Here is a 23633-nt window from a genome sequence, read left to right as displayed (position 1 = left end):
GGCTAAGTATTTTACGCGACTTAATTTGTGGTCCGGGTATCATCAGATACGGGTGGCGGATCAGGATGTGGAGAAGACAGCCTTTAAGACTCGGTACGGATCTTATGAGTTCCTTGTCATGCCGTTCAGGTTATGCAATGCTCCGGCAACGTTCAGCACTATGATGGATAGAATATTCAGAGATTATCTGGACACATTTGTTGTCCTATATATCGACGATATTCTAGTCTTCAGCGAAACGTTGGAGGATCATTTGAAACACTTGGAGCTGGTGTTTCAAAAGTTGCGCGAACACAAACTGTATGCTAATGAAAGTAAATGCGCTTTTGGTCAATTGCGCGTAAACTTTCTCGGACATATAGTTGGTGGTGGCGTGATTGAGGTCGATCCAAAGAAGGTGGAAGCGGTGAAGTCCTGGGAAGTCCCGACCACTGTATCAGATGTTCGTTCCTTTCTCGGTTTGGCGGGATACTATCGCAAGTTTGTCTGCAATTTTGCAAGAATTGCTCTTCCGTTGACTGAGTTGATGAAGAGTAGTATTCCATTTCATTGGACACCAGCTTGTCAGCGTGCTTTTGTACGATTGAAGGAGATCTTGACTACGGTTCCTATTCTCAGTATCCCAGATCTTGATAAACCCTTTGAAGTGCATTGTGATGCGTCTGGCAATGCTATTGGTGCCGTGTTGCAGCAAGATTGTGACAAAGCGGTTGGTGTTACGCTAAGGCAACATGGTTGTCCCGTTGCGTTCTATTCCAAGAAATTGGATGAGACCCAACGAAGATGGCCAACGCATGAGAAAGAGATGTTTGCTATAGTGTCGGCCCTGGAACACTGGAGACATTACTTGGGTGGACATACCAAGGTTTATACGGATAGTAACACACTAAGCTACTTTGCTACGCAGCCTAAGCTTACGCCGAAGCAGGCTCGTTGGCAAGAGAAGCTTGCTAAATATGATATTGAAATCGTATATAAACCTGGTAAAGACAATATTGTTCCGGATGCGTTGAGTCGTCAAGCTCAATTCCGGGCAATATCGGCAATCATTTCAGACTAGTTAGAGGACGTTCGGGCTTCGTATGGAAGTGATCCATTGGCAAAGGCAGTCTTATGCCGTGCGGGGTTGTTGAAGCAAAGCCCTAGTAGCGAAGCAGCAAAAGTTGCTAGTCGCACTAATGCAAAGCTTCACTTCTCAGTTTGGGACGGGCTTATATTCTATAAGCAAGAAATATTGTATCTTCCCTCTAAGGATCTTCAGCAATTATTTCTGCGGGAACATCATGATGTTCCGGTAGCGGGACATGGTGGGAAGCGAAAGACTCTAGCTTCATTGAAAAAGGGATTTTTCTGGTCTGGTATGGAAGGTGATGTAGCGGATTATGTCCGTTCCTGCCCTATATGCCAGCAATGTAAGCGCAGAACTGAGAAGCAGGTTGGGAAGTTGCAGTGCATTCCAGCACTGGCATGGCCATTTCAAAGTGTGACACTTGATTTCGTCACTTGCTTGCCGAAGTCTAAGGGTTATGATACTTTGATGGTGGTTGTGGATTGGTTGTCGAAGATTGCACACTTCATTCCAACTGTGGGAACAGTGAATGCGAAACAAGCAGCAAAGCTCTTTTTCCATGAAGTAGTGCGATTTCGTGGTCTTCCTGAAGAAATGATCTCAGATAGAGATTCGAGGTTTACGGGGAAGTTTTGGGGCACACTGTTCCAGCTGTTCGGTACCAAGTTGAAGTTTAGTACAGCTTATCATCCTCAAACTAATGGGCAGACCGAACGCGTGAATGCTCAAGTTGAGGATTATCTGTGGTACTATGTCGCGGCGGACCAACGCGATTGGGTTAAGCATTTGGATACAGCAGAAATTTGTTATAACAACACATTTCACAGCACTATAGCCTGTTCTCCATGGGAGATGCTACAAGGGAATGCTCGTGGGGTTCCTTAACAGATCGTTGTACCGAAACCAATGACCAAAGTGTTGGTCCCAGCCGTTGAGACTTATGCGGAGTAGTTACGCCAAGGTTGGTCTAGAGCTACTGAGGCGATGAGCAAAGCTCAGGATAGGTATCGACGTGATAAGGATCAGCATCGTCGGGATGTATCCTATCAAGTGGGAGATCAGGTGTGGCTGTCTTCCCGAAACTTGAACATTAAGGGTTCTTTGTCTCGGAAGCTCTTGCCGAGATATGTTGGACCCTATCGGGTGTTAAAACGTCTTGGTGATGTATCCTATCGGTTGGATCTACCTACGGAGATGTCCAATGTTCATAATGTATTTCATGCCAATTTATTGGCTCCTTACACTATGGATGTTGCACGTCAACGGGAGATTCGTCCACCGCCAGACGTTGTGGATGGTGAACCTGAGTATGAAGTAGAAGCTATTTTGGATTCCCACTGGGAGTATCTAGTTAAGTGGAAAGGTTACCCAACTTGTGAATCAACTTGGGAGCCTCTTAGTAATCTTAGCCATGCTCATGAGCTTGTCATGGAATATGAGAATAGTAATAAAGCTTAGCTTTTGTAAATCTTGTAATAAATCTTGCAAATTAATAAAGTCATATATATTTCTGTAAATCAAAGTGTTGTTTCTCTCCTTCGTTAGTACTTGGGTCAGTTTTGGCAGGTTGACTTCAGCACTTCGGTGCATAAGTCCAATCCATAACCATGGGGATAACTATTATAGACTGATCACAAGTCCCTACCTCTCTCTTGATGACTCATTTTCAAAAAAAAAAAAAAAAGGGCGTGGTCGTATAAACAACTTAATCTGCTAGTTTATAATAGTTGTCTAAATCTTCCCGACGGGGTTGATTTCTTGCTCAGGGGAAGTTGGGCCTCTGGCCTTCTCCCTATGTCCCTGCGGGCAGGGATGTATCATTCCTTTGTAAGCCGAGTGGTACTCGAAGCAGCAAGGGTGGTTAACTCTGTTAGTCATTTCCTTGTCAATGACGGCCGGAGGGTGTTTGAGTCTTAACGTCTTTGGACGTAGAGGAGAGGTCGTTCCCTAACTCATTTAAGTTGGTGTGTTTCCCACATAGTGTGCTTTCCGTTAACTTTCGGAGTTGTTTCCTTGACAGTTTGCTAGACTCGGGTATACATCGACGAGGACGTTGATCTTCCCCAAAGGGGGGAGAGTGTCGCGAATGTGACTTCGGGTATCGAAAGATACTTGTCGACCAGTCCTTACGGGCACTCTTTCCTTACTGCCATGACGGCAGGAGGTCAGTACTGTTAGTTCTCTTTATTGGCCCCTCTTGTCCAAGTGTTAGTAAACTGGACTTAGCATCTGTACTTGGCTGGATGAGCATAAGGATGGAATTCCTAAGTGTCTATTTGGCCAAACATACTTGGCCCGGCTTTTTAGTTCTCTTTTGCTCTGTCTTGCACTGGCTTGGCAAGAACCCTCGCGTATTGAGACTAGTCCCTCAATATCGCCAGATGATAACTTACCGTGTCTACCAAACACCCTCGCTATCACACCCTTTGTGTTAGTCTCATTTCGGTCCCAAATGCTATTTATGGAAAGTGTCTAGATTTGCTCATTTGGCATATTTACAGAATGTAGAGATCGGCCTGAACACAATGGTGTTCGTCCCGTGTCCAAATTGACAATCTAAGGACATTCCATATTTAGTAAGTTTCGGACTTGTCCTAGAGACTAACTCCTGGTACTAAGGGAGGCTTGGGGTGAAAGCCCAAAGCGTGTGTCCCTCAAGGGGGGGGGGGGGGTTGTGGCGGGTTCCAAATGTATAGTAGGGATAGTGGTTGGAATGCATGTCCGACCACTTGAGATATTAGTTTGGCTCCCGCTGGGCTGTGTCGCTCCTTGTTTTGCGTCCGGCTTGGGTCTAAGCCCAAGCTCCACACTGCTCTAGTCGATGGAGTACCCTCCTTCTCGCGTTAGGCCACCGGTATGCCAAAATTGTGCCAGACTCCGTCTAACACCATTTTGCGTGCAGGTGCTGGATACGGGGAGCTGGTGCTCGTGGGATTGTATTGGACCTTCGTTTCGTAGCGCAACGGGCTTGGAGTTCGACTCCAAATTCAGGTGCGCTACAATATCCCACTAACGCCTAGGACTTCCTTGCCATATGACCGCATCCTTGGTCACCACACAAAAGGATTGCTCCTTTTCCTTTCCTCAATCTAGGACTTTACGATAACATTTCAAAACACTACAACCTTATGCAAGCCTCATGGGTACTCTCCCCACCTTGCCCTAGCCATGGGGCTAGGGTGAGGTTCCAATGAGCCACGTTAGGCATCTAAATAAGTAATGCCACCCACACCTGAATTGGGAGTATCGATCATTCGATCTCCCAAGGGAGCTAGAGTTAGCTTTTAAACACTTCACATCTCAAATAGAGAGATCAGTCAGTCAAACACTCTCAGAGAAAGAGACTCTGTATTTGAGAAGTCTCTCTCTGAAGTCACTCAGTCATCTCAACATTTGTCTATCTGTATTCACTTTAGCCTTGGACTCCTCTATGGTTATATTATCACCCAAGGCATGGGTATATCCTTCATGGGTCACACTGGCCTTTCCTAGCCAAATTAGTTCCACTGAAGTCCAACCCCCTCCCTCTCCCTATTATACTTTTGGAACCCCCTAGGGTATGATCGCTTTGGGCTTTCACCCAATAGCCTGTATTAGTATTCAGACTTGGACTCAGACTCGAACTCAAACTCGGTCTTGGACTTGGACTTGGTCTCGGTCTCAGTCTCAGTCTCGGTTTTGGTCTTGGTTCCATCTCAGACTTCATCTCAGACTCTATCTCGGGTCCATCTTAGACTCTGTCTTGGACTTCATCTCGAGTCCATCTCAGGACTCCATCTCGGGTCCATATCGGGTCCATCTCGGAACTCCTATATTGGGTCCATCTCATCTTAGTGTGGCTCATTGTAACCTCACTCTAGCTACATGGCTAGGGCATCTAGAGGCAAAAGGTGGGGAGAGTATCTATGAGGCTTGTGTTGATCTCCAGTGTTTCGAAATGTCATCCCAAAGTCTTGAACTATGGAAAAAAAAGAGGAATAGTCCTCTTGTGTAGTGACCAAGGATACAGTCACGTGGCAAAGAAATCCCAAAAGTCAGGGAGACTTACTAGTCAAGCTTTCGAGCCCTAACCCAGTGGCAATGTTGGCAAGCACAGTCATGGATGGAAAGGGATATAGTGGGGAATGAAGAAGGGATATTGGGGAAGGGTTTTCCCCATTTCTTCAGATATCCTAAAGATGCTAAGGTGTGGTCATGGGATGACCACTTATGGACAGATGGCCCAGTTTTTAAGAGATGATGGTATGGGTGGTCTTGGAGTGCTTACGAGCCAAAGGTGAATGGACATAGCCTTAGTATAACAGGTTAATATTTCAAAGGCACCTAGTGTCAATCATAGGATCGGACACGTGGAGCACTTGGATCGGGCTGGGATCTAGAGGAATATTAGGAGGAGGCACCGATGGATCTATAAGTGGTGTTAGTTATTTTTTATCCTTTTGTACAAAGTGTTTCAATTGTTGCATATGCACAATTTTTGGATGATTGGTATATTAAACATTATGCTAAACCTCATAAATTTGTAGTCCAATTTGCAGCAACACCTACACAAAGCAAAGAGCCTTTTAAACAAACCATGTACTGTAAGATTCGGAAAATGGACTAACACTAAGTCATTCACTTTGTATTTCACATGTGGACAATGTTAGGAGCTAGTGTTGTTCCACTTATACACAGCCCAAGTGTCCAATAGACTTTGCTTGGACAAGTTAAAGAATGCTTATTAAATACAAACCCTAGGATCTAGCATTAGCAACTCATAATAGTATTTATAGGAGGGTAGTTAGGTTCAGCAAATGGCATTTTCACTTGCCTTGAGTTTATATGAGTAGCACTTCCTCTATAAACTATAAGTTTGTGTGGGTGATGCTTTAGCCATGCTATGGGTTTGTGCAAGTAGCACTTACTTATGTGAGTTTGTGTAAATGGCACTTCCTCTTGCATTTCAATTTCCTAACACTTGCTCTTACTAGTGCTTTTGATTGCTAGCACTTCTGCTATACTACAAGGTATTTTTATCTTCTATTCCTTGAATCTCATGTGGCCGGCAATGGCCTTGGTATCTAAAAATGGTAGAGGACCAAGATGCCATGAGAGCTTATGCCATTGCTGGTAGTCACCCATGGTCACAAATGGCATGAGGCCTCATGCTATCTTGATCCCTTGCCATTTGAGAATGCAATTTTATATAGGCTACACTATCAAACTCTTTTATTGAATTGTTATGCTCATTAAGTAATGTTATCTCATGTTACAATCTTTTACTTGTTTACTATAGTGTTTATTTCAAGATGGCATAAGGCCTATTCCTCTCCTTCTCAACTACAGATTTAGTATAGAGGTTGAGGCTTCACAAAGAAAACACTCCCATATGCTAATAGGCAATGATGGTATATAAAAAGGTATGTAAAGCCACCTCAACTATGCACTTGTGATTTGTAAATGTATACATTATATTATTTATTTTATTTTGTAAAACAATTGTTATTTTAGATATAATATTGTGAGTGCATGGAATATGGAAATAGAATATGAAAATGTGGATACCCAAAAACCTTAACTTATATAGAAGCTACCAAAATTCAACTATACTAATAATAGTATATGACATATCTAGACCTCCCTCCTCTCTAAAGGATGAAAGAGAATTAAGCCAAGATCTGAAGGAACATCAAAAGAAAGCACTAGTGAATCTGTAAGTGGTGCCAATTATTCTTGATCTCTTTGTACAATTATCTGATCCTTCAAAAATTGTGCATATATAGTAATTCAATTGCTTCAAATGTTATGTTGAACTTGTCGTCCAACTTACCGCAACAGTTGATATAGTCAATTTCACTAAAAAGCCCCTTAAACAAACCACATACCATAAAATTGGGAAAATGATTTAATACCAAGTCATTCACGGTTTAGATGTTATTTGAGTACTCCACACCATATTGCCTCTCACAGTCGTCTGATGCCATTAGAACACACTTTAGACTCCACAGGTGGATAGTGATAGAGTTATAAGGTTATTGTCATCACTTGTACGTAGCCCTTCAGTACTCTTGTTTTAGTCTTTTGCTTGTGACAGCACCTTTTTCATGGCATTTCATGACCATGAGCAATATGCCAAGGATGAGAAGTTCAAAGCTTTTTGAAGAAAAATGTTATTCAGTATAAAGACTAGCTTCAAGACGCTATTATCAACGTGCGAGAACAAAATTCCCTTGTTTCTTTTGACAAAACTAAAGATCTTTAATTTCTTCCTTTCCAGGGCTAGCCTGTATCAACCAGCTTCCATGGCGAATGAAAAACTCCATGTCTACTCCTAGTACGCAATAGGAGATCTGGCAACGAAGTGTCGTGGAACGCAATACTCACAGAACTTGTCCAGGATCTTGCGCCAGCAGCTCCTGATGTAGATGGCGGGAGCATGATCCATGCACGCGAACTGGATCGGAATAGGCAAGAAATGGTCTAGAGTTCCCTCGGTAATAAAATGATTTTGGAGACTGAAAGATTGCGCTCGCCGAAGCCCCACCACACCTCCTACACTTTGCCTTGTCATGGAAGCAGCTCAAACTCCAAAAGTGTTTCTCGCGCTGGATCGTCATGTTGCCCGGCACTCGATACATGGATTCGTAGACCAAACTCTCGGAGTATGCCCCTCCGGTTTTGGTCTCCACATTCTTCCAGCAACTATCCGGAGCTGGAGCTGGAGACGGTGTAATGTCGCTAGCTGCGTAGCGACTATCAATACCACAAGTAAAGAGAGACAAACTTGTGACGTGCCATGGCCTCTGATGGATTGGAAGAGAGATTTTTATAACGAAGTAGCGATAGAAACTTTGCGGATTCCGCAGGGAAGCCCCGACTGCGCAGAATTTCCAAAGCAATGCCTTGCTGTGATCTCTAAGACTTCGAAAATGCCTGGCCTGATAAACAGTACTTCGTAGTGACGACCAAAAGAAAGGACAGACTTTTGCGTACCTGCTACTGCAGCGTCTTTCAGATCTTGCTGAGCAATGCTGTTGAGCCCTGAGAAGCCCAAGTTGATATCAAGTGATGCGCTATAGCATATGGTCCAGGCACAAAAATCCCTTCTCCGGCAGCTACCATATTCATCGGTGAAGAATTTCTTCCGGGCATCTCTTCGCCAAGGCAAGTCTTGTAAACATTGATGCCAGTTGCTTTTTGCGCGCGTGTATAATCTGCGTTTGACAGTGCTTTTTGGACGTCTTCTCGGGAATGCCAGCGTGCATCTGTGAAGAGCCAAAGCATGAGAAAGTTAAGAAACTTCTGATGTATGTCTAGATAGACACCTTCGAGTTCTTTCTTATCGACTTGGATGTCAAACGTTGTCGCCACCGCGAAAAATCCAACCATCAGCTGGCACGACATATTGCCCGGCCCGACTGATTGATTTTCGCAAGAAAAAATCGTCAAGAAATGCCAGAGAAAAATGAAACTAACCTGGCCAAGGCTGTGAACTGTGGTAGACGATGTTGCCAACTTCAACGCCAGTTTCCTCTCGAGTTTCACGTCTTACAGCCTCCTCCAGACTTTCTCCTGGCTATAAAGCTCAAGTTGAAAACAATCTTTGATGTATCTCATAGAACAAAGATGGAAGCTTACCTCGATGAAACCAGCGAGACAACTCCACATTCGAGAAACATACTTCGGTTGATGAGCAAGCAACGCTTTATCTCTTTCTGGATCAATGACAAGCATGATCACAACCTACATATTTGAAGTTTTGCTTGTTTTGTGCGAAGAAAATCACAGAAGAAACTTACTGGATCGATTCGAGGATATAGCTTGTAGTTGCAGTCAATGCTCGAGCACCGACGTCTCTGGCCGGCATCGCACAGATGAGTTATCGTTCCACATCGCCCGCAAAATTGGACTTGACGATGCCACTCGAGCAACGCTCTCGCCTAAAGAGAAAAGAAAGAACAAACTTAGAGAAGAAGTCGTCCAAGGAAAAGAGAAAACTCACACACATGTCCGGCGATAGAGAGCTCTCCCATGATTTCTTCGTCCGTCCACTCCGCCGCGATCATCAGCGTCCTCAGGTCCACGAATCCCGCCTCGCCGCCTCCATTCTTCTCAAACCTCGCGGCAATGGCTCGGCCATTGCTAGAATCCCTGGGTTGTCGCGGCGTAGCATCGATTGCACAGTAAACTAGACCCTCTTTCTCCCCTAGATACACCATGTTCTTGGAAATCTCCTCCACAATCCCCGATTGAGCAATCCCCTCGATCCCTTGCCAAGACAGCCTCCATTTCCCCGATTCGAATGCTACCACCAGCGCCTTCCCTTGAAAGAAAGGAAGAATTTGCAGCGAGGGAGAGCTTTCCGCCGCAAGGCGAGCGAGAATCGCCTCGGCGGCCGGTCCGGCTTGCTTACCAGGAATCACTGGATTGCCAGAGAATGCGTGCGCCATTGCCCCTGTTTGAATGAATCGATGATAAACCCTAAAAGAAGAGCATGCCGTACATAGTAACGTATATTCTCTTTCGTACAGATACTTGTTGATGCTAAATATTTCTAGGGCTCAAGCGAGCATCACAATGCGCTGATATTCCAGCGCCTTCTCTTCGTCTTTCCCATCGATCGAGCTCCAGTGTGATGCTATCTCGCGCCGTGCTGCGAAGGCGTGGAGCAGGAGGATTCAAGGCAATGGAGCTCGCATCAGTGCTCAACGTCGGCAATCGCTGCTCGCCAGGGATTCTCAGGCGCTTCCCTCATCACAGGAATCAGCTCGCTTGCTTCAGCCGCGTCTCGCGTCGAGCTCCATCGCCGGGCGACGCATTTGGAGCGTCTCTCTCCGTGTCGAGGAGGAAGCTTTGCAACGCTCCCCAAGCCGCGGTCGCTGCTCCAGCGCCGAAGATTGGTAAGAAATCCTCGTAATATCGATGAGAGTGATTGGATGGGATTGAATTGAATCGCTCGTTCTTCCAGGAGCCAATCCGGACGTTGTCAAGGAGCTGGGATTTGAGGAAGTGAGGGAAGAGTTTATTTCCGAGTACAAATCTACTGCTGTGCTCTATCGACACAAGAAGACTGGGGCGGAGGTCATGTCGGTCGTGAACGAGGACGAGAACAAGGTCTTTGGAATCGTGTTTAGAACACCACCGTAAGGAATATATGAGTTTCATCCTTCTCACCCTCATTTCTTTGCCTTTGTTTTTTGGTTTCTATGTGCAGCAAAGACTCCAAAGGAATTCCACACATTCTCGAGCACAGCGTTCTTTGTGGCTCCAGAAAATATCCTCTCAAAGAGCCATTTGTTGAGCTGCTCAAGGGAAGCTTGCATACGTTTCTGAATGCGTTCACGTATCCCGACCGGACTTGCTATCCTGTGGCTTCCACAAACTTAAAGGTTAGTGATTGATTTTCCAGTTATTTGTTGATGGATTGAGTTTTCCACTTCCTTGCAGGATTTTTACAACCTAGTGGATGTTTATTTGGACGCTGTTTTTCATCCTCGTTGCGTAAGCGACCCGCAAATCTTTCAACAGGAAGGTTGGCATTACGAAGTTAACGATTCGTCTGAAGACCTCACATACAAAGGCAAGTTATTTGTCACTTCGAAACTCCTTGTTGACTGGTGTCTATGGTGTTACACGCAGGTGTTGTGTTCAACGAAATGAAAGGTGTTTATTCGCAACCAGATAGTGTTCTTGGCCGAATTTGCCAGCAGGTATGAGCCGCTTTTTAAGTTTGATATTTTTAAAAATTCATTCTTTCATTTTCTTTCATTGAAGGAATTATTTCCTAATAATGCGTATAATGTGGACAGTGGTGGAGATCCATCTGTGATTCCTGATCTAACGTTTGAAGAGTTTCAGGTATTCTCGCTCTCTCTCTCATGATTGTTATGTGACGAATTTACAATGATTAACAGGAGTTCCATAGAAAGTTCTATCATCCCAGTAATGCGAGGATATGGTTTTATGGGGACGATGATCCAACTGAACGACTTCGAATCGTGAATGGTCAGTGTGTTAAGTTTATGGTTCGTGCATTTACTGATCCGTGTGAGGAGCAGCCTATCTATCTAATTTTGAAGCCAACAACTCAGCAGCAGAATCCGAAGTTAAACCTCAAAGTCTTCTCTCTGAGCCAAAGAAGATTAAAGAGAAATATGCAGTAGGAGAGGAGACTGACACGTCCAAAAAGCATATGGTCTCTATGAACTGGCTTCTTTCAGACAAGCCATTGGATCTGGAGACTGAGCTAGCTCTCGGCTTTCTAGATCATCTAGTGCTAGGGACGCCAGCAGCACCTCTAAGAAAGACGTTGCTTGAAAGTCACCTGGGAGAGGCTCTTACTTCAAGCGGAGTAGAAGATGACCTCCTTCAACCGCAATTTAGTATCGGCATGAAAGGCGTCGCCGAAAGTGATATCCCAGCAGTTGAGGAATTGATCGTATCTACATTACAAAAGCTGGCTGATGAAGGTTTCACGTCTGAAGCTGTCGAGGCTTCTATGAACACAATCGAGTTTGCACTAAGAGAGAACAACACTGGATCGTTCCCACGCGGACTATCTCTCATGCTGAGGTCGATGGTGAGTATTTTAGACATTTTGGTATTTAATGCATGCTCTTCTGACACTTCTTACAGGGTAAATGGCTGTATGGTCGTGATCCATTTGAACCTTTAAGATTCGCCAAGCCATTAGAAGATTTGAAGGCCAAAATAGCGACGGAGGGTGCTAAGGCAGTTTTCTCACCACTTATACAGAACTTCCTTCTTAGCAACAAGCATCTTGTGACTGTTGAGCTCCAGGTACGGTCTTACATGAAAAAGGCCCTTCGTACTGATTTGGAAGTGGTGTTGCTCAGCCGGATGCTGAAAAATCAGCAGAAATTGAAGCCTTGGAGAAGGAAAGACTGGCGAAGGTGAAAGCAAGCCTGGCAAAACAAGAGCTTGAGGAACTTGCTCGAGCAACCGAGGAGCTAAAGAAGCGCCAAGAAACGCCTGATCCTCCTGAGGCATTAAAAGCAGTACCATCTCTGTCACTGTCTGATATTCCAAAAGAGCCTATTCACGTTCCAATTGCTGTAAGTTCAATAATTAGCGTTCCTCATCGTCTAATGCCTGATTGATCAGATCGGTGAAATGCACGGCGCGACTATGTTACGTCATGATATCTTTACCAATGATGTCTTATATGCAGAAGTTGCTTTTGAGCTGCGCACTGTTCCTTCTGAGCTTTTGCCCCTGGTTCCGCTTTTCTGGTCAGTACTACTTCTGTTCCTCTTATCGACGATATTTAGTGGGCCGTTTAAATGTCCAGCCAATCTTTGCTCGAGATGGGAACAAAAGACATGGATTTTGTGTCGCTAAACCTGCTTATTGGTCGAAAGACAGGAGGCATTTCTGTCTATCCTTCGACGTCCTCGGTTCGCGGGAAAAAAGAACCATCAAGCAAAATGATTATTCGTGGTAAAGCCATGGCTTCACAGGCGCAAGATCTCTTTAGTCTGGTATGTATTTTAGCATTCGTGGGCACTACTCTTACATGTCATGTATGTGATCAGATGCGAACAATCCTTCAAGACGTACAATTTACTGACAAGGAACGATTTAAGCAGTTTGTGTCCCAGAGCAAGTCAGGCATGGAGGTAAAGTTGCCGGCACCATTTATCTCGCTGACAATTATCATAAAACATTACAGAGCCGCCTTAGAGGTGCTGGCCACAGAATTGTGGCGTCACGGCTGGACGCAATGCTGAACATTCCTGGCGCTGTTGGAGAGAAAATGGGTGGTCTCAGGTACTTATAACACCGCTTTAATTATCCTCTAAGTACCGTCTGTACAGTTATCTAGACTATCTGCGCGAATTAGAGAAGCAAGTGGACACCGACTGGCCCGCAGTGCAACAGAATCTGGAAAGAATTCGGACGAGTTTTCTGTCTCGGAAAGGGGCCATCGTGAACTTGACAGCAGATGAGAAGAATTTGACTAAAGCAGACAGTTTTGTCAGTTCTCTACTCGAAGCCCTGCCTGAAACCGAGCCAGTTGTTTGCACGTGGAATGGTATTCTTCAACCATGCAATGAAGGCATTATTGTTCCCACACAGGTAAGAGAAGAATCTCTCGTTCCCTTTTGTAACTTTGGATTTTTTTTCCCCACAGGTGAACTACGTTGGTAAAGCAGCAAATTTGTACGATACAGGATATGAGCTCGATGGAAGCGCGTATGTTATTTCCAAGTACATTGGCAACACGTGGCTGTGGGATCGAGTGCGTGTGAGTGGTGGCGCTTACGGAGGCTTCTGCGACTTCGATTCTCATTCGGGTAATTCACCGTCTAGTAGTTTCTCACAGTCACATCTCTGTCTGTCTCTCTCAGGCGTATTTACATACTTGTCCTACCGAGACCCGAATCTGGCAAAGACCATCGACAACTACGACTTAACCGTCCAGTTCCTGAGAGAGCTTGAACTGGACGATGACGCGCTCACCAAAGCTATCATTGGCACCATTGGAGATGTTGATTCGTATCAGCTTCCAGATGCAAAGGGTTACTCGAGGTACGCTGCACAAATCTACATCCCTTTTGGCATTTCCTTACCTCCTCTCGTCCATTCCAGTATGCTCCGCTACATTCTAGGAATCACAGAGGAAGAACGCAAGCTGCGAAGGGAGCAAATCCTATCAACAAGGTGCGTTGTCACTCCAATCACCACTGGTTTGATAGATCTTTACTCTTCCTCGCTTTTGTGCTGGCAGCCTCAGAGATTTCAAAGCGTTCGCGGACGTGCTTGAGCACGTCAAAGAGAAGGGCATTGTCGCGGCTGTAGCGTCCGCCGAGGACGTGGAATCCGCGAACAAGGAGCGGCCAGGCCTCCTCCAGCCGAAGAAAGTCAGCCTGTAAACAAACAAGACACACACACACACACACACGCGCGCCAGTTTTGTTATAAGAAAGGAATAAAGAGCGAATATCCTGGTCAACGGTTTAGGGTTTCTGTCGCTCTAAACATCTGAAATAAGAGTGTGGATTCATCCTGGGCCAGCTCCACACTGCAGTCGAGCAGTAAAGCAAGAAATCTAAGATCTTAGAAACTTGCTGACTTTGTTCTCGATGATCCCAGGTACAACGAGAAAAGTAAATTATACAAAAACTAAACTTTGATTTGCTGCCACGCCGCTAGATTTTGACGGCTCTTTCAAATCGAAACGTATGTGTATGTTATGGCGTGCGACGGGTGGTGCGCGTTCAATTTCTAGTTTATGGGACATGCATGTGGTAAGGCTTTGAAAGTTTGTGCGAGAAGGGAGCCGCTATTATCTAGTCACAAGCTACGTATTAAGATACCCACAGGGGAATGTTGGCGGCAGCGGGGCGTATTTACTATCGTCTCATGTAAAAATGGTAAGACCGCAATTCTTCATTCCCGAGCTCCTCCTCTCTTTTCTTTCGGCTGTCGATCGATCCATCGAGGATATCGCCGGCTAGTCTGTTCACGATCTCGAGCGGCATCAGTTGAAGGTTCTGTACCTAGAACACACAAGATAGAGAGCTTTCTTCAATCCCTCTTCTAAAGAGGAAAAGGGATGGTGATGGCGATCTCTCCCCAAGACGAAGGAGGGATATGCCTTCGCTAGCAAGGAATATTCACTCCTCTGGTTTTTTCTTTTTCACTTTGCCGATCTCACGGGAGCAATCTGGATCTGGAAGACCAGCCCTGGAAGAATTTCTACTGATCCATTCTCTTCCAGTTGAATGATTTGTGTGCCGAAAAATAAAGAAGTGTTTTGAGGTATGATATCTTTCCTTTTCTCAGGGTAAGAGCTGGCACGTCTATGGTGTCTATGAACTGGCTTCTTCAGACAAGGATCTGGAGACAGTGTGTTAGCTCTCGGCTCAATCGATCGTCTAATGCTAGGGACGGCACCCCACAGGCTTCATTTTCTCTTACCGACGATAGATATTCAAATGCGCCATTTGAATGTCCAGCCAATCGTTGCTAGTAACGTGTCGCCAAACCTAAATTCGGTTCGCGGGTGAAGCCCAAGATCTCTTTACTAGTAGCAGTTATAGGCACTACTCATGTATGTGGTCAGATGCGAACGAACACAAGGAACGATTTAAGTGAATTATCATAAAAGCATACAGAGGATGCGCGTCACCGCTGGAAGCCATGAACGTTCCTGGCGCTGTTGGGTCGGTTTGTGAGTGGTGGCGACGGAGGCTTCCGGAAAATGGAGGTGAATTCGTCGGAGAACAACGTTTGGGCTCGAGCGAGCAGTTGGACTTGCGACGTCTCTGCTAAAGCTCGAGACACCGCGTTTAGCAGTTTCTCACGGTCTGTCTTTCACTCAGGCGTATTGAGACCCGAACCTGGTAAGACCGTCGACAACAAGTCCAGTTCATGAGAGAGCTTGAACTGGACGGTACCAAAGCCATCATTGATTTTGTCAGCTTCCAGATACAATGGTATCTGCGCCCTCTTTCGTCCATTCCAGTACATTCTCCGCCTGCTACATGCTAGGAATCACAGAGGAAGAACGCAAGCTGTTCAAGGGATCTATCGCGTATCACTGATCTTTACTCAGATTTCAAAGCGTTCGCGGTCATTTGGAGCACGTCAAAGAGGAAGGCGTTGTTGCGACTGTGGCGTCCGCCGAGGACGTGGAATCATTGTGGACTTTGAGATGGATGGCTACACAGTTCCATAAGAGAGAGGAATAATCAATAAAATACACAGTTTAGGGTTTATCCCAGAAAGGTTTTTTTTTTTCCACTACAACTCTTTAATCAGGGGGTCTCTTATAAAATCTGGTCAGCGCATTGACAGGCAGGCATGTGATCGAAAGCGTAAGTTGGTGCGGCCGGGTTTGACTTTTTGCAACTTCGTGCATGTTAGGAACCACTTCGACGATGTGCGCGTAGAATTCTGGTCGTTAAAATAGTATTATTTTATATCACACATTGATTTAACGTCGGCCCGGTGACCATTCGCTCAGGCTGCGCTCGGATCCATGGGCAAGTTCCGCTTCGCGTTGCTGCTCCTCTCTTTGATTACAACTGCGGGCTTGGTGGTACAGAGCTGCGAATCCAGATTCCTGGAAAATGATCACGGGGGGCTTGCTTTTAAAGGTACTAAAATCACTCTAAGCATGAAATATCCATCGTGATCCTTGTAGAGCTGGAAGATGTGATCTTTTCAAATGACGAGACGAGCTCTTTGCCATCACAGAGATTCGAAGAGCAGGAGGTGAGTTTGTCTCCATTTCAAAGCTCTAAGATAGAGGCGAGTTTCCAAGCATGAGTATTTTTTAACACGAATAATCCCTAGAATCTGTCTAGTATTCCGTTCGAGAGCGGATGTGAGCCATTCGACGCAAGCCCAATCTGCAGGCGTCGAGGCCTTTCAGAACAGGATGACGATTACACGCTGCCTGCCGCAAATGTTCGTGACGAGCCCGCACTGAGCCCAACATAGGATGAAATAGAAGAGAGAGATTGGGAGTGAGAGTAAAACAAAAGAGAGAACAGTAGTTTTTTCTTCTGGTTCGAATCCGATTGGCATCTTTTTTCTTAGCATAATTTTGTTTGGGTGGTGGTTCTATCTGCTCCTGCAGGTTTCATGTGATCCTTAAATTCCAATGCATTTCTCAAGAAATCTTGAAGCCCCAGATTCATGATAGACAAGGAAGCCACATCTAATGCTCTCTAGATACTGCTCTTGAAAATCTCATCACACCCAATCACGCTTCAGTGCCCCCCCTGCAACAATGCAAGGCTGCAGCTGCTGCTAGCATCTCAAATCCCAATCCAAATCTTTCTCAACATTGGAGAAGAGGAAAACAATATAAAAACAAGAAGAATTTCAGAAGAAGAAGAAGAAGAAGAACACAGAAGATTTTCTTGTATAGAAAAGAAAAAGATTTGAGACGAGTAGATAAGAGATTGTGATTTATCTTCACATTAAGATAGCATGCTAATGCTGCGTGAATTTTAAAGTTGTGACGTTGCTTGATTATCTTAACCCTCCGAAGGTTGTCGTTGACGGTTTTTACTCGGCCCGCAAAAGTACAGAAAAACTTACCAAATACATACCGGGTGGGAGAGAATTTCTCTGGATACGTATTAAAATACGCACAAGGGAATGTAGGCCGCAGCGCGGGCAGTAAGTATTGATTTGTGGGAACGTATTTACTGGCGTCACAAAGTAAGTAAAAATGGTAAGTGCGAAGGAATATACCTGACGCAGTGATTACGTCGTCAACCCCAAAGATCAGGTGGAAACACAACACGACCCGGCGCTCTCTTCTTTTCTCCTCCATATCTCCAGCTCCCTGTGGGAGCAACTCGATCCCTCCTCTCTTTTCTTTCGGTTGTTCTTCACTAGATCGATCGATCCCCGGAAGAATGAGGCGGTGCGAGCAGCAGGCGGCTTCATCGCCGGCGTCGTCCGAGTCTGATCAGATCGATCAGGAGCGGGATATCAACACAGAGCTCCTGGAGCTAAAGGCATTGCATATGCATCACAGAAGTATATATATTTCTCTCGACCGTTTTGTTTTCGTTTTGCCGTCGTTTTGCTGCTTGCAAGCACTGACTACCCATTTGTTCTTCTGCAAGGTCGCAGGAAACACATCGAAATCTCATCCGTGCCAGCGCCGCCAGCGCCGACAAGGCCCGCGCAGCAGCGGTGGCGGCCAAACAGTCAGCAGCTGGCCATCCTGGAGGAATTCTACGCGAAAGGGACGCCGCCATCGCAAGAAAACGTCACGGAGATAGCCGAGCTCATCGGCCACCACGGCCCGGTGGACGAATCCAAAGTGTACTATTGGTTTCAGAACAAGAAGTCCCGCGAGAAACGCAAGCGGCGCCGCATCGAGGAGGCCAACGCCGTCTCTGGCGCCTCCGCCTCTTCTTCTCCCGCCGCCGCCAGTGCCACCGCCGCTTTCCAGCAGGATTTGTCCTCCTCCGCCCCTAGCGCTTCCGCTTCAGCTTCATCCGGTAAATCAATGAGCGACACTACTGCTCCCTCTCCCTCTCTCTCTCTTTCTTTCTCCATCTCTTTCGATCAATCCCATCGGTCTTTCATTTTCGTCCTCCTGGGTGCGAACAAAAAAAGAGAAGAACGAGAAAAATGAGAGGTTTTCTTCTTCCTTGTTTCTTCTCGTCCTGATAGATAGATAGACAAGTCCCAGAGCGAGCAGTGCCGTATACTCCTAGCTAGACTGGACTGGGCAAGATCTTTGCTTCCTTTCTTTTCCTCTCCTAAACGGGCCAGCCATTTTTTTCTGTGCAGGGTCGGAGCAATTGCACCATCCCGCCGCGCAGTCGTATGCTGCTGCCCAGATCGTGATTGACGGGGGAGTGGTTTCTATCATCGACGACAAATCGCCCTTCGATCTCGTGGGCCACTTTGGCGACGGCGCGGCGCTCTTCGATCCAGCGCTTGGGCGAATCGTTCCCACCAACGAGCGCGGCGTGACGCTGGAGCCTCTCGAGTCGCGGGCTTACACTCTCGTAAGGAAGACGAAGGAGGGATATGCCTTAGGCATATTCCCTCCTTTAAAAAAGATTTGGAACAGTACAGTAATGAGTTTGCGTTCTTCGTCTTCTAGGTGTGGCCGATTCCACTGGCGCACGAAGCCTCGCAGCTCGGGAGCTTCGCCAATTTGGAGGACCCCCCCTGGAGTCTGTAATGATCCAGTTCTTCCTCTTCCCAACTTGATCCAGGTCGCGCATTCTTCCCAATTTGATCGATTTGATCCATCTCTTGCTTTGCTAGGCTGATTGATTTGTGTGTCCCAAGATCCACATTGAAAAAATAAAGAATTGTTGGTATGATATCTCTTTGCTTTTCTCAGAGATTTGGAATTCCTTCTCCTGGCAAATGCCAACATCCAAAACCCATCGACAGGACGAAGAATAGGGTTTCATCATTCTTAATCATTCCCGTACGATACAGTAAAACTGTACGAACGGTAATGCACACTTTACCTTCGGTAACAACCACAGGTAAAAACCGTAAAAGCCAAGTCAAAATACATCGCAAAGTGCATGAACTCCCTACGTACGAAGTACTGGCAGTCAGTTCGAAAGATCAACCTTTGTATTTTTTTTTTCTCCAAGGAGAAGATCTATAAGTGTAGGAGCTTTGAATCCAATCGCGTACCTCTCACAGGCTCTTTTACTGCTCCTTCTCTAGTTTGTACTCTCGCAAGCTCGATTTGAGAGGAAACCACTTCCATCCAGCGGACGATCCAAAGCCCAAGAAGTAGAAATTCTCGAGCTTCTTTTCCACTTGAATGCGAGTACATACGGAAGCGAAGGCCGCTACCTCTGCGATTTGCACGACAGGAACTTGAGCGAAACTGGCTACGTAGCTAAAAACACAAGAGTACTTACGTGCATTGCTTGTCTCCTTTCACTGCCTTGGCCATGGACGAGATTTGGGACTTTAGACCGAAGCCTTACACACCGGACAGTTTGCACGCCGTTGGAGCCAAGTATCAATGCACTGCAAGCCAAGCAGACACTGGTCAGATAACGAGGCGAAAGAGATGGATGGACCAGCGTCTCTTTTACCTCTTTATGGAAGCCATGCAAGCATGGGAGGCGGCGGATCTCCTCTCCGCCTACTGGAACCTCGAGGCAAATCGAGCATGGCTCGCTTTTATCCGTTTCCTGTCGATCCTTGTCCGTAAGAAACTAGAAAATGGAAACAAAGGCAAAAGGAAGCTAGATAATCATACCACTGCCTCCGAAACTGGAAGAGCGTCAATCCGGGCCTGAGAAGCTCCTCGCTGCTTCACACCTTCGTCCAAAGCTAAAAGCGTTTCGTAATCATTCCTGCCGCAGCGAGAAAAGGCAAAAAGTCTCCAGTCAAGATCACGGAAGCTTTCACGGAAAACACAGAAGCTTACTCGTTGAAGTCGCGGTCAACATAAGCCAATTGCATGGCAAGGGGTATACTCCTACGCAGCATAGCTCCAAATTCATTCAAGCGCTGGTCGAAAAGAAAGATAAGTATGCAAACAAACTTGTAAAACTCGTGAAAAAAGCATACCTCTTCTAAACCGCGGAATCTGCCTGGCAGTCCGCTACGCTGCCTGTTCTCCAACGCCTGCTGGATCCTCGCATGCACCGATTCCAGCCGCCTGTAATACAACCGCTCAGCATTTCCATGGCCCATAGCGTGACGAAGCTGCTGGCGCTGTTCTTGCTCTTGCAAACTCCTAGCCAAATTAGCATCTCTCTGCTTCAGAAAAGAAGAACAAAAGACATGAACTCTAGACAGAAAAGCAAAAGGAACGTACCCCGGCAGTGGAGAACTCCTCTTGCAGCTCTCTCGCAAGCCTCTCGTCTTCACTCACCTGTAAAGCTCGCGCCTCCACCTCCACAACACTATCCACATCAATCGGCCTCACCACGCCTCTACCACCCGGTGCTTGATGCTGCCTTGGTCCTCTACCCCAAGTTGCTGCTCCATGAGCTCTTCCTCTTCCAAGTCTTCCAGCCGCAGGAGTAACAGCAGCTGGAGAGCCATCAGCCCTCAAGCTTCTTTGTCGCTTCGGCAAAGGTTGGCTAGAACCCTCCCCGTCAAGGAAAGAATGAGAAGCTCCTCCTATCCCTGGAGAACCAACCTCGGCTTCCAGATCGATAATCTCCGGCCCTGCTGCGTGGCCAGCCCCACCCCCTAAAACAATCGGCGATTGAGCCGAGCCCGATGCTCCAGCCCCAGCGCTAGATCGCCTGTAGCGAGCTGTCGGCCTCACACCCATGATCGCCACTTTTCGATCCATCCTCGCAAACCGACTTGGAAGAGAACCGGCTGGAACCAATTCCTCTGGCGCTGCCCCGCGGCGCTCTAGATTCCGCTTCAATCCAGCACCGCCGCTGGCGCCGCCGCCACAGTCCCCGGACGCTTCGCATGGAGGGCACATATTTCTGCGCGATCGATCGGGAAAAGAGATTCGCAAGACCGGAAGAGATCCTACCTTTGCGCCCTCGCCATCGCCAAAACAATTACCCTAAACTCTGGCCATGGCTATCGTGGCCTTTATATACATATCTGTATGGAAAGAGATTGGCCACGTGGCGCTGCCAGGGCCGTGCGATGCGCCTGTCGAACGGGAATCGAACCAAGATACTATTGCCCTAAAATTCAAAAACGCGCGACGTTACTAGTTTAAAAATCTTCCAACCTCATTAAGAGCAAATCACAGTCACTAATCTACAAAAAAAAGAAAATAAAAACAGAACGAGTGCAGTAAAAAATCCGAGAAGCTACTTACTTTAAAAGCACCATTTAATCACGTTCGAGTAGAAGATTCGAGTCACTAAAAAAACACACGCACATGTTTTAGAACTTTTAGAACGAGTGTAGTATGCTACTTACCTTGGAGATTAAAGGCCCAAATTCACGAGTATGGTCTCACTCGAGTCACTGGTGTGATTCATGCGATAATTACACACATTTTTAGAACGAGTATAGAAGCTACTTACCCTGGAGATTAAAAGCACCATTTAATCACATTCACTAACTTCACGAGTGGAAGCCATTTCCCAGTGTGATTCATGTGATAATGCTTGAAACAGAAGAACTGTTTTTAGAACTATAAAATCCGAGTAAGCAATCAGAACCTTGGAGATTAAAAGCACCATAAGCGAGTATTCACGAGTCGAAGCGATGGTTTCACTCGAGTCACTAGTCCGATAATGCCTAGAATTTGCAAAAAAGAAAACACATCTTTTACAACAACAGTAAAAAAACCGAGGGAAACTAGAAGCTACTTAACCTTGGAGACTTACCATCTCGAGCGTTCTCCTTCTCGGCCAATAGTTTCTCCAGACATGCAGCTATGGATAATCTTGCTGTTGCCAGTATAAAAAGCGAAGCCACCACCGCAACCAAGAGCACTGCCTCTCTCGAGCTCTTTCTCTTGGTCCAAAGTCTCGCGCTTGTCTCGCTTCTCGATCATGGACTCGTCCTCTGGGGTCGACTGGTGGATTCTCACTCTGCCTTTTTTCTCGCGCCATTTCTCCGCGGATGCATGGAGATTCATCGCTGCTGCTGTGGCCGTGCTCGTTCTAGCAGCTATCTCGGTGATCCTGGCAGCTTGGCTTGTTCCCGGTGGCCATGCATGGGGGAGAACGCTGAGGAAGAAGCAGACGATCGCAGGACCCCGAGGATGGCCAGTGCTTGGAGTCCTGACGGAGATGGGAAGCCAAGCCCACCGAAAGTTGGCCAAGCTTGCTGAGAAGTACCATGCAAAGGAGCTCATGGCCTTCAGCCTGGGTAACACGAGGATGATCATCACCAGCAAGCCGGAAGTGGCACGAGAGCTGCTCAACAGCTCCGAGTTGCGGAAAGGCCCCTAACAGTCGGCTCAGCAGCTCCTGTTTGGACGAGCAATCGGCTTCACTCCCTATGGAGAGTACTGGCGTAACTTACGAAGGATTGCCTCCAACTATCTCTTTTCTCCAGGCCAGATTGCTGCTCACGAGCCATCTCGTCAGGCGGAGACGAGCAGGATGATTAAAGCAATAAGTACCTTTGCAGCAGACCATGGCCTCGTCCGAGTTCGGGACTTCCTCCAGCGGGCTTCGCTCAACAATATCATGCAGACGGTGTTTGGGAGAAGATTCGAGGATGGATCCGAGGACGCTGCTAAGCTTACGGAGATGGTGAGGGAAGGCTTCGAGCTGCTGGGTGCGTTCAACTGGGCCGATCACTTGCCAGCTCTAAAGGCAGTCGATCCCCAGAACATCCTCCAACGCTGTGCCGTGCTGGTTCCTCGGGTGACAAGCTTTGTCCAGAAGATTATTGATGATCATCGGCAACAGGATAGTAAAGCTGCACAGCCCGACTTTGTGGATGTGCTGCTCTCGCTGGATGGCGAGGACAAGCTCGACGACGCCGACATGATCGCAGTTCTCTGGGTAAAAAACGAAGATGTTTTTACGACTGCTTCTAGCCTATCTAATGACTTACGTTGTTTTCCATGCTGTCTTCACAGGAAGGCACTGACACCGTTTCGCTCTCACCGAGTGGATTCTCGCGGAGCTCGTCCTCCATCCTGAAATCCAGAGAAGTTGCGTGAGGAGATCGCTAGCGTAGTTGGAGGAAAATCCGAAGTTGCCGAGTCTGATGGTGTACCTCCAAGCCGTTGTAAAGGAGACTCTTCGGATGCATCCTCCGGGTCCCTTGCTCTCTTGGGCTCCGCTTGCGATTCACGACGTAACCTTGGCCGGTCACCACGTCCCTGTAGGCACCACGGCCATGGTAAACATGTGGTCCATCACTCACGATCCTTCCATCTGGTCCGAGCCTGAGAAATTCAACCCGGAGAGATTTCTTGAGCAGGACATCGATGTCAAAGGAAGCGACTTACGTCTCGCTCCATTCGGAGCTGGTCGTCGGGTGTGTCCCGGACGAGCTCTCGGCCTTGCGACTGTTCTCCTCTGGACGGCTCGATTGGTTCAACAGTTCGAGTTCCAGGCAGACTCGCTCCATCCCGTGGATCTCACTGAGGTTCTCAAGCTGTCCAGCGAAATGGCTGCACCACTTGTCTGAGTGAAGAGCTATAAGA

At 46.7% G+C, this 23633-nt stretch overlaps 5 protein-coding genes and 1 pseudogene across 5 annotated transcripts; 4 read left to right on the top strand and 2 right to left on the bottom strand.

The window, feature by feature from the left end:
• Positions 1-7858: 7858 nt before the first annotated feature.
• Positions 7859-9515, bottom strand: LOC9635149 (nudix hydrolase 19, chloroplastic). Its single transcript, XM_002979463.2, has 7 exons — positions 9058-9515; positions 8851-8991; positions 8690-8794; positions 8528-8627; positions 8377-8469; positions 8045-8316; positions 7859-7989 (listed from the first exon to the last, which is right to left on the bottom strand). Exons 1-6 carry the CDS (start codon positions 9499-9501, stop codon positions 8063-8065), a joined length of 1137 nt encoding a protein of 378 aa, XP_002979509.2. The 5' UTR covers positions 9502-9515; the 3' UTR covers positions 7859-7989; positions 8045-8062.
• An 85-nt stretch (positions 9516-9600) lies between these two features.
• LOC9635148 (presequence protease 1, chloroplastic/mitochondrial) lies at positions 9601-14081 on the top strand. Its single transcript, XM_024684545.1, has 19 exons — positions 9601-9951; positions 10020-10194; positions 10266-10440; positions 10499-10631; positions 10691-10761; positions 10826-10909; positions 10966-11056; positions 11110-11630; positions 11687-11851; positions 11908-12126; positions 12176-12303; positions 12363-12552; positions 12607-12690; positions 12744-12841; positions 12889-13150; positions 13206-13368; positions 13423-13603; positions 13664-13735; positions 13803-14081. The coding sequence occupies exons 1-19, from the start codon at positions 9687-9689 to the stop codon at positions 13945-13947; spliced, it is 3222 nt and encodes a 1073-aa protein (XP_024540313.1). The 5' UTR covers positions 9601-9686; the 3' UTR covers positions 13948-14081.
• A 1927-nt stretch (positions 14082-16008) lies between these two features.
• Positions 16009-16630, top strand: LOC9635147. The gene is made up of 3 exons (XM_002979575.2): positions 16009-16176; positions 16224-16294; positions 16376-16630. Exons 1-3 carry the CDS (start codon positions 16059-16061, stop codon positions 16520-16522), a joined length of 336 nt encoding a protein of 111 aa, XP_002979621.1. The 5' UTR covers positions 16009-16058; the 3' UTR covers positions 16523-16630.
• Positions 16631-17451: 821 nt separating this feature from the next.
• LOC9634518 (WUSCHEL-related homeobox 11) lies at positions 17452-18831 on the top strand. The gene is made up of 3 exons (XM_024684472.1): positions 17452-17575; positions 17665-18147; positions 18341-18831. The coding sequence occupies exons 1-3, from the start codon at positions 17452-17454 to the stop codon at positions 18829-18831; spliced, it is 1098 nt and encodes a 365-aa protein (XP_024540240.1).
• Positions 18832-19122: 291 nt separating this feature from the next.
• On the bottom strand, positions 19123-21055 carry LOC9634517 (probable E3 ubiquitin-protein ligase HIP1). Its single transcript, XM_024684594.1, has 8 exons — positions 21039-21055; positions 20358-20988; positions 20108-20296; positions 19965-20047; positions 19794-19890; positions 19627-19725; positions 19447-19558; positions 19123-19380 (listed from the first exon to the last, which is right to left on the bottom strand). The coding sequence occupies exons 1-7, from the start codon at positions 21053-21055 to the stop codon at positions 19499-19501; spliced, it is 1176 nt and encodes a 391-aa protein (XP_024540362.1). The 3' UTR covers positions 19123-19380; positions 19447-19498.
• Positions 21056-22257: 1202 nt separating this feature from the next.
• Positions 22258-23617, top strand: LOC112349661 (annotated as a pseudogene).
• Positions 23618-23633: the final 16 nt, after the last annotated feature.

The sequence above is a fragment of the Selaginella moellendorffii genome, unplaced genomic scaffold, assembly GCF_000143415.4.
Source record: "Selaginella moellendorffii unplaced genomic scaffold, v1.0 SELMOscaffold_41, whole genome shotgun sequence".
Taxonomy (NCBI): Eukaryota; Viridiplantae; Streptophyta; class Lycopodiopsida; order Selaginellales; family Selaginellaceae; genus Selaginella; species Selaginella moellendorffii.
Note: the sequence above shows the minus strand (reverse complement) of the source record. Positions and strands in the feature narration are given on the sequence as shown.

Bases quoted from the DNA above. Each gene is read 5' to 3' on its own strand.
- LOC9635148 (XM_024684545.1), top strand. From the start codon at position 9,687: ATGCTATCTCGCGCCGTGCTGCGAAGGCGTGGAGCAGGAGGATTCAAG. The intron at 12,127-12,175 runs GTAAGTTCAATA...CTGATTGATCAG, and splicing joins CTATTCACGTTCCAATTGCT to ATCGGTGAAATGCACGGCGC. The intron at 13,151-13,205 runs GTAAGAGAAGAA...TTTTCCCCACAG, and splicing joins GCATTATTGTTCCCACACAG to GTGAACTACGTTGGTAAAGC.
- LOC9634517 (XM_024684594.1), bottom strand. The intron at 19,891-19,964 runs GTAAGCTTCTGT...TCGCTGCGGCAG, and splicing joins GTTGACCGCGACTTCAACGA to GAATGATTACGAAACGCTTT. The intron at 19,726-19,793 runs GTATGATTATCT...AAGGATCGACAG, and splicing joins TTCCAGTTTCGGAGGCAGTG to GAAACGGATAAAAGCGAGCC.
- LOC9635149 (XM_002979463.2), bottom strand. From the start codon at position 9,501: ATGGCGCACGCATTCTCTGGCAATCCAGTGATTCCTGGTAAGCAAGCC. The intron at 8,795-8,850 runs GTAAGTTTCTTC...TCAAATATGTAG, and splicing joins TATATCCTCGAATCGATCCA to GTTGTGATCATGCTTGTCAT. The intron at 8,470-8,527 runs GTTAGTTTCATT...AAAATCAATCAG, and splicing joins CAGTTCACAGCCTTGGCCAG to TCGGGCCGGGCAATATGTCG.
- LOC9634518 (XM_024684472.1), top strand. From the start codon at position 17,452: ATGAGGCGGTGCGAGCAGCAGGCGGCTTCATCGCCGGCGTCGTCCGAG. The intron at 17,576-17,664 runs GTATATATATTT...TTCTTCTGCAAG, and splicing joins ATTGCATATGCATCACAGAA to GTCGCAGGAAACACATCGAA. The intron at 18,148-18,340 runs GTGCGAACAAAA...TTTTCTGTGCAG, and splicing joins TTTCATTTTCGTCCTCCTGG to GGTCGGAGCAATTGCACCAT.
- LOC9635147 (XM_002979575.2), top strand. From the start codon at position 16,059: ATGGGCAAGTTCCGCTTCGCGTTGCTGCTCCTCTCTTTGATTACAACT. The intron at 16,177-16,223 runs GTACTAAAATCA...TGATCCTTGTAG, and splicing joins CGGGGGGCTTGCTTTTAAAG to AGCTGGAAGATGTGATCTTT. The intron at 16,295-16,375 runs GTGAGTTTGTCT...AATAATCCCTAG, and splicing joins AGAGATTCGAAGAGCAGGAG to AATCTGTCTAGTATTCCGTT.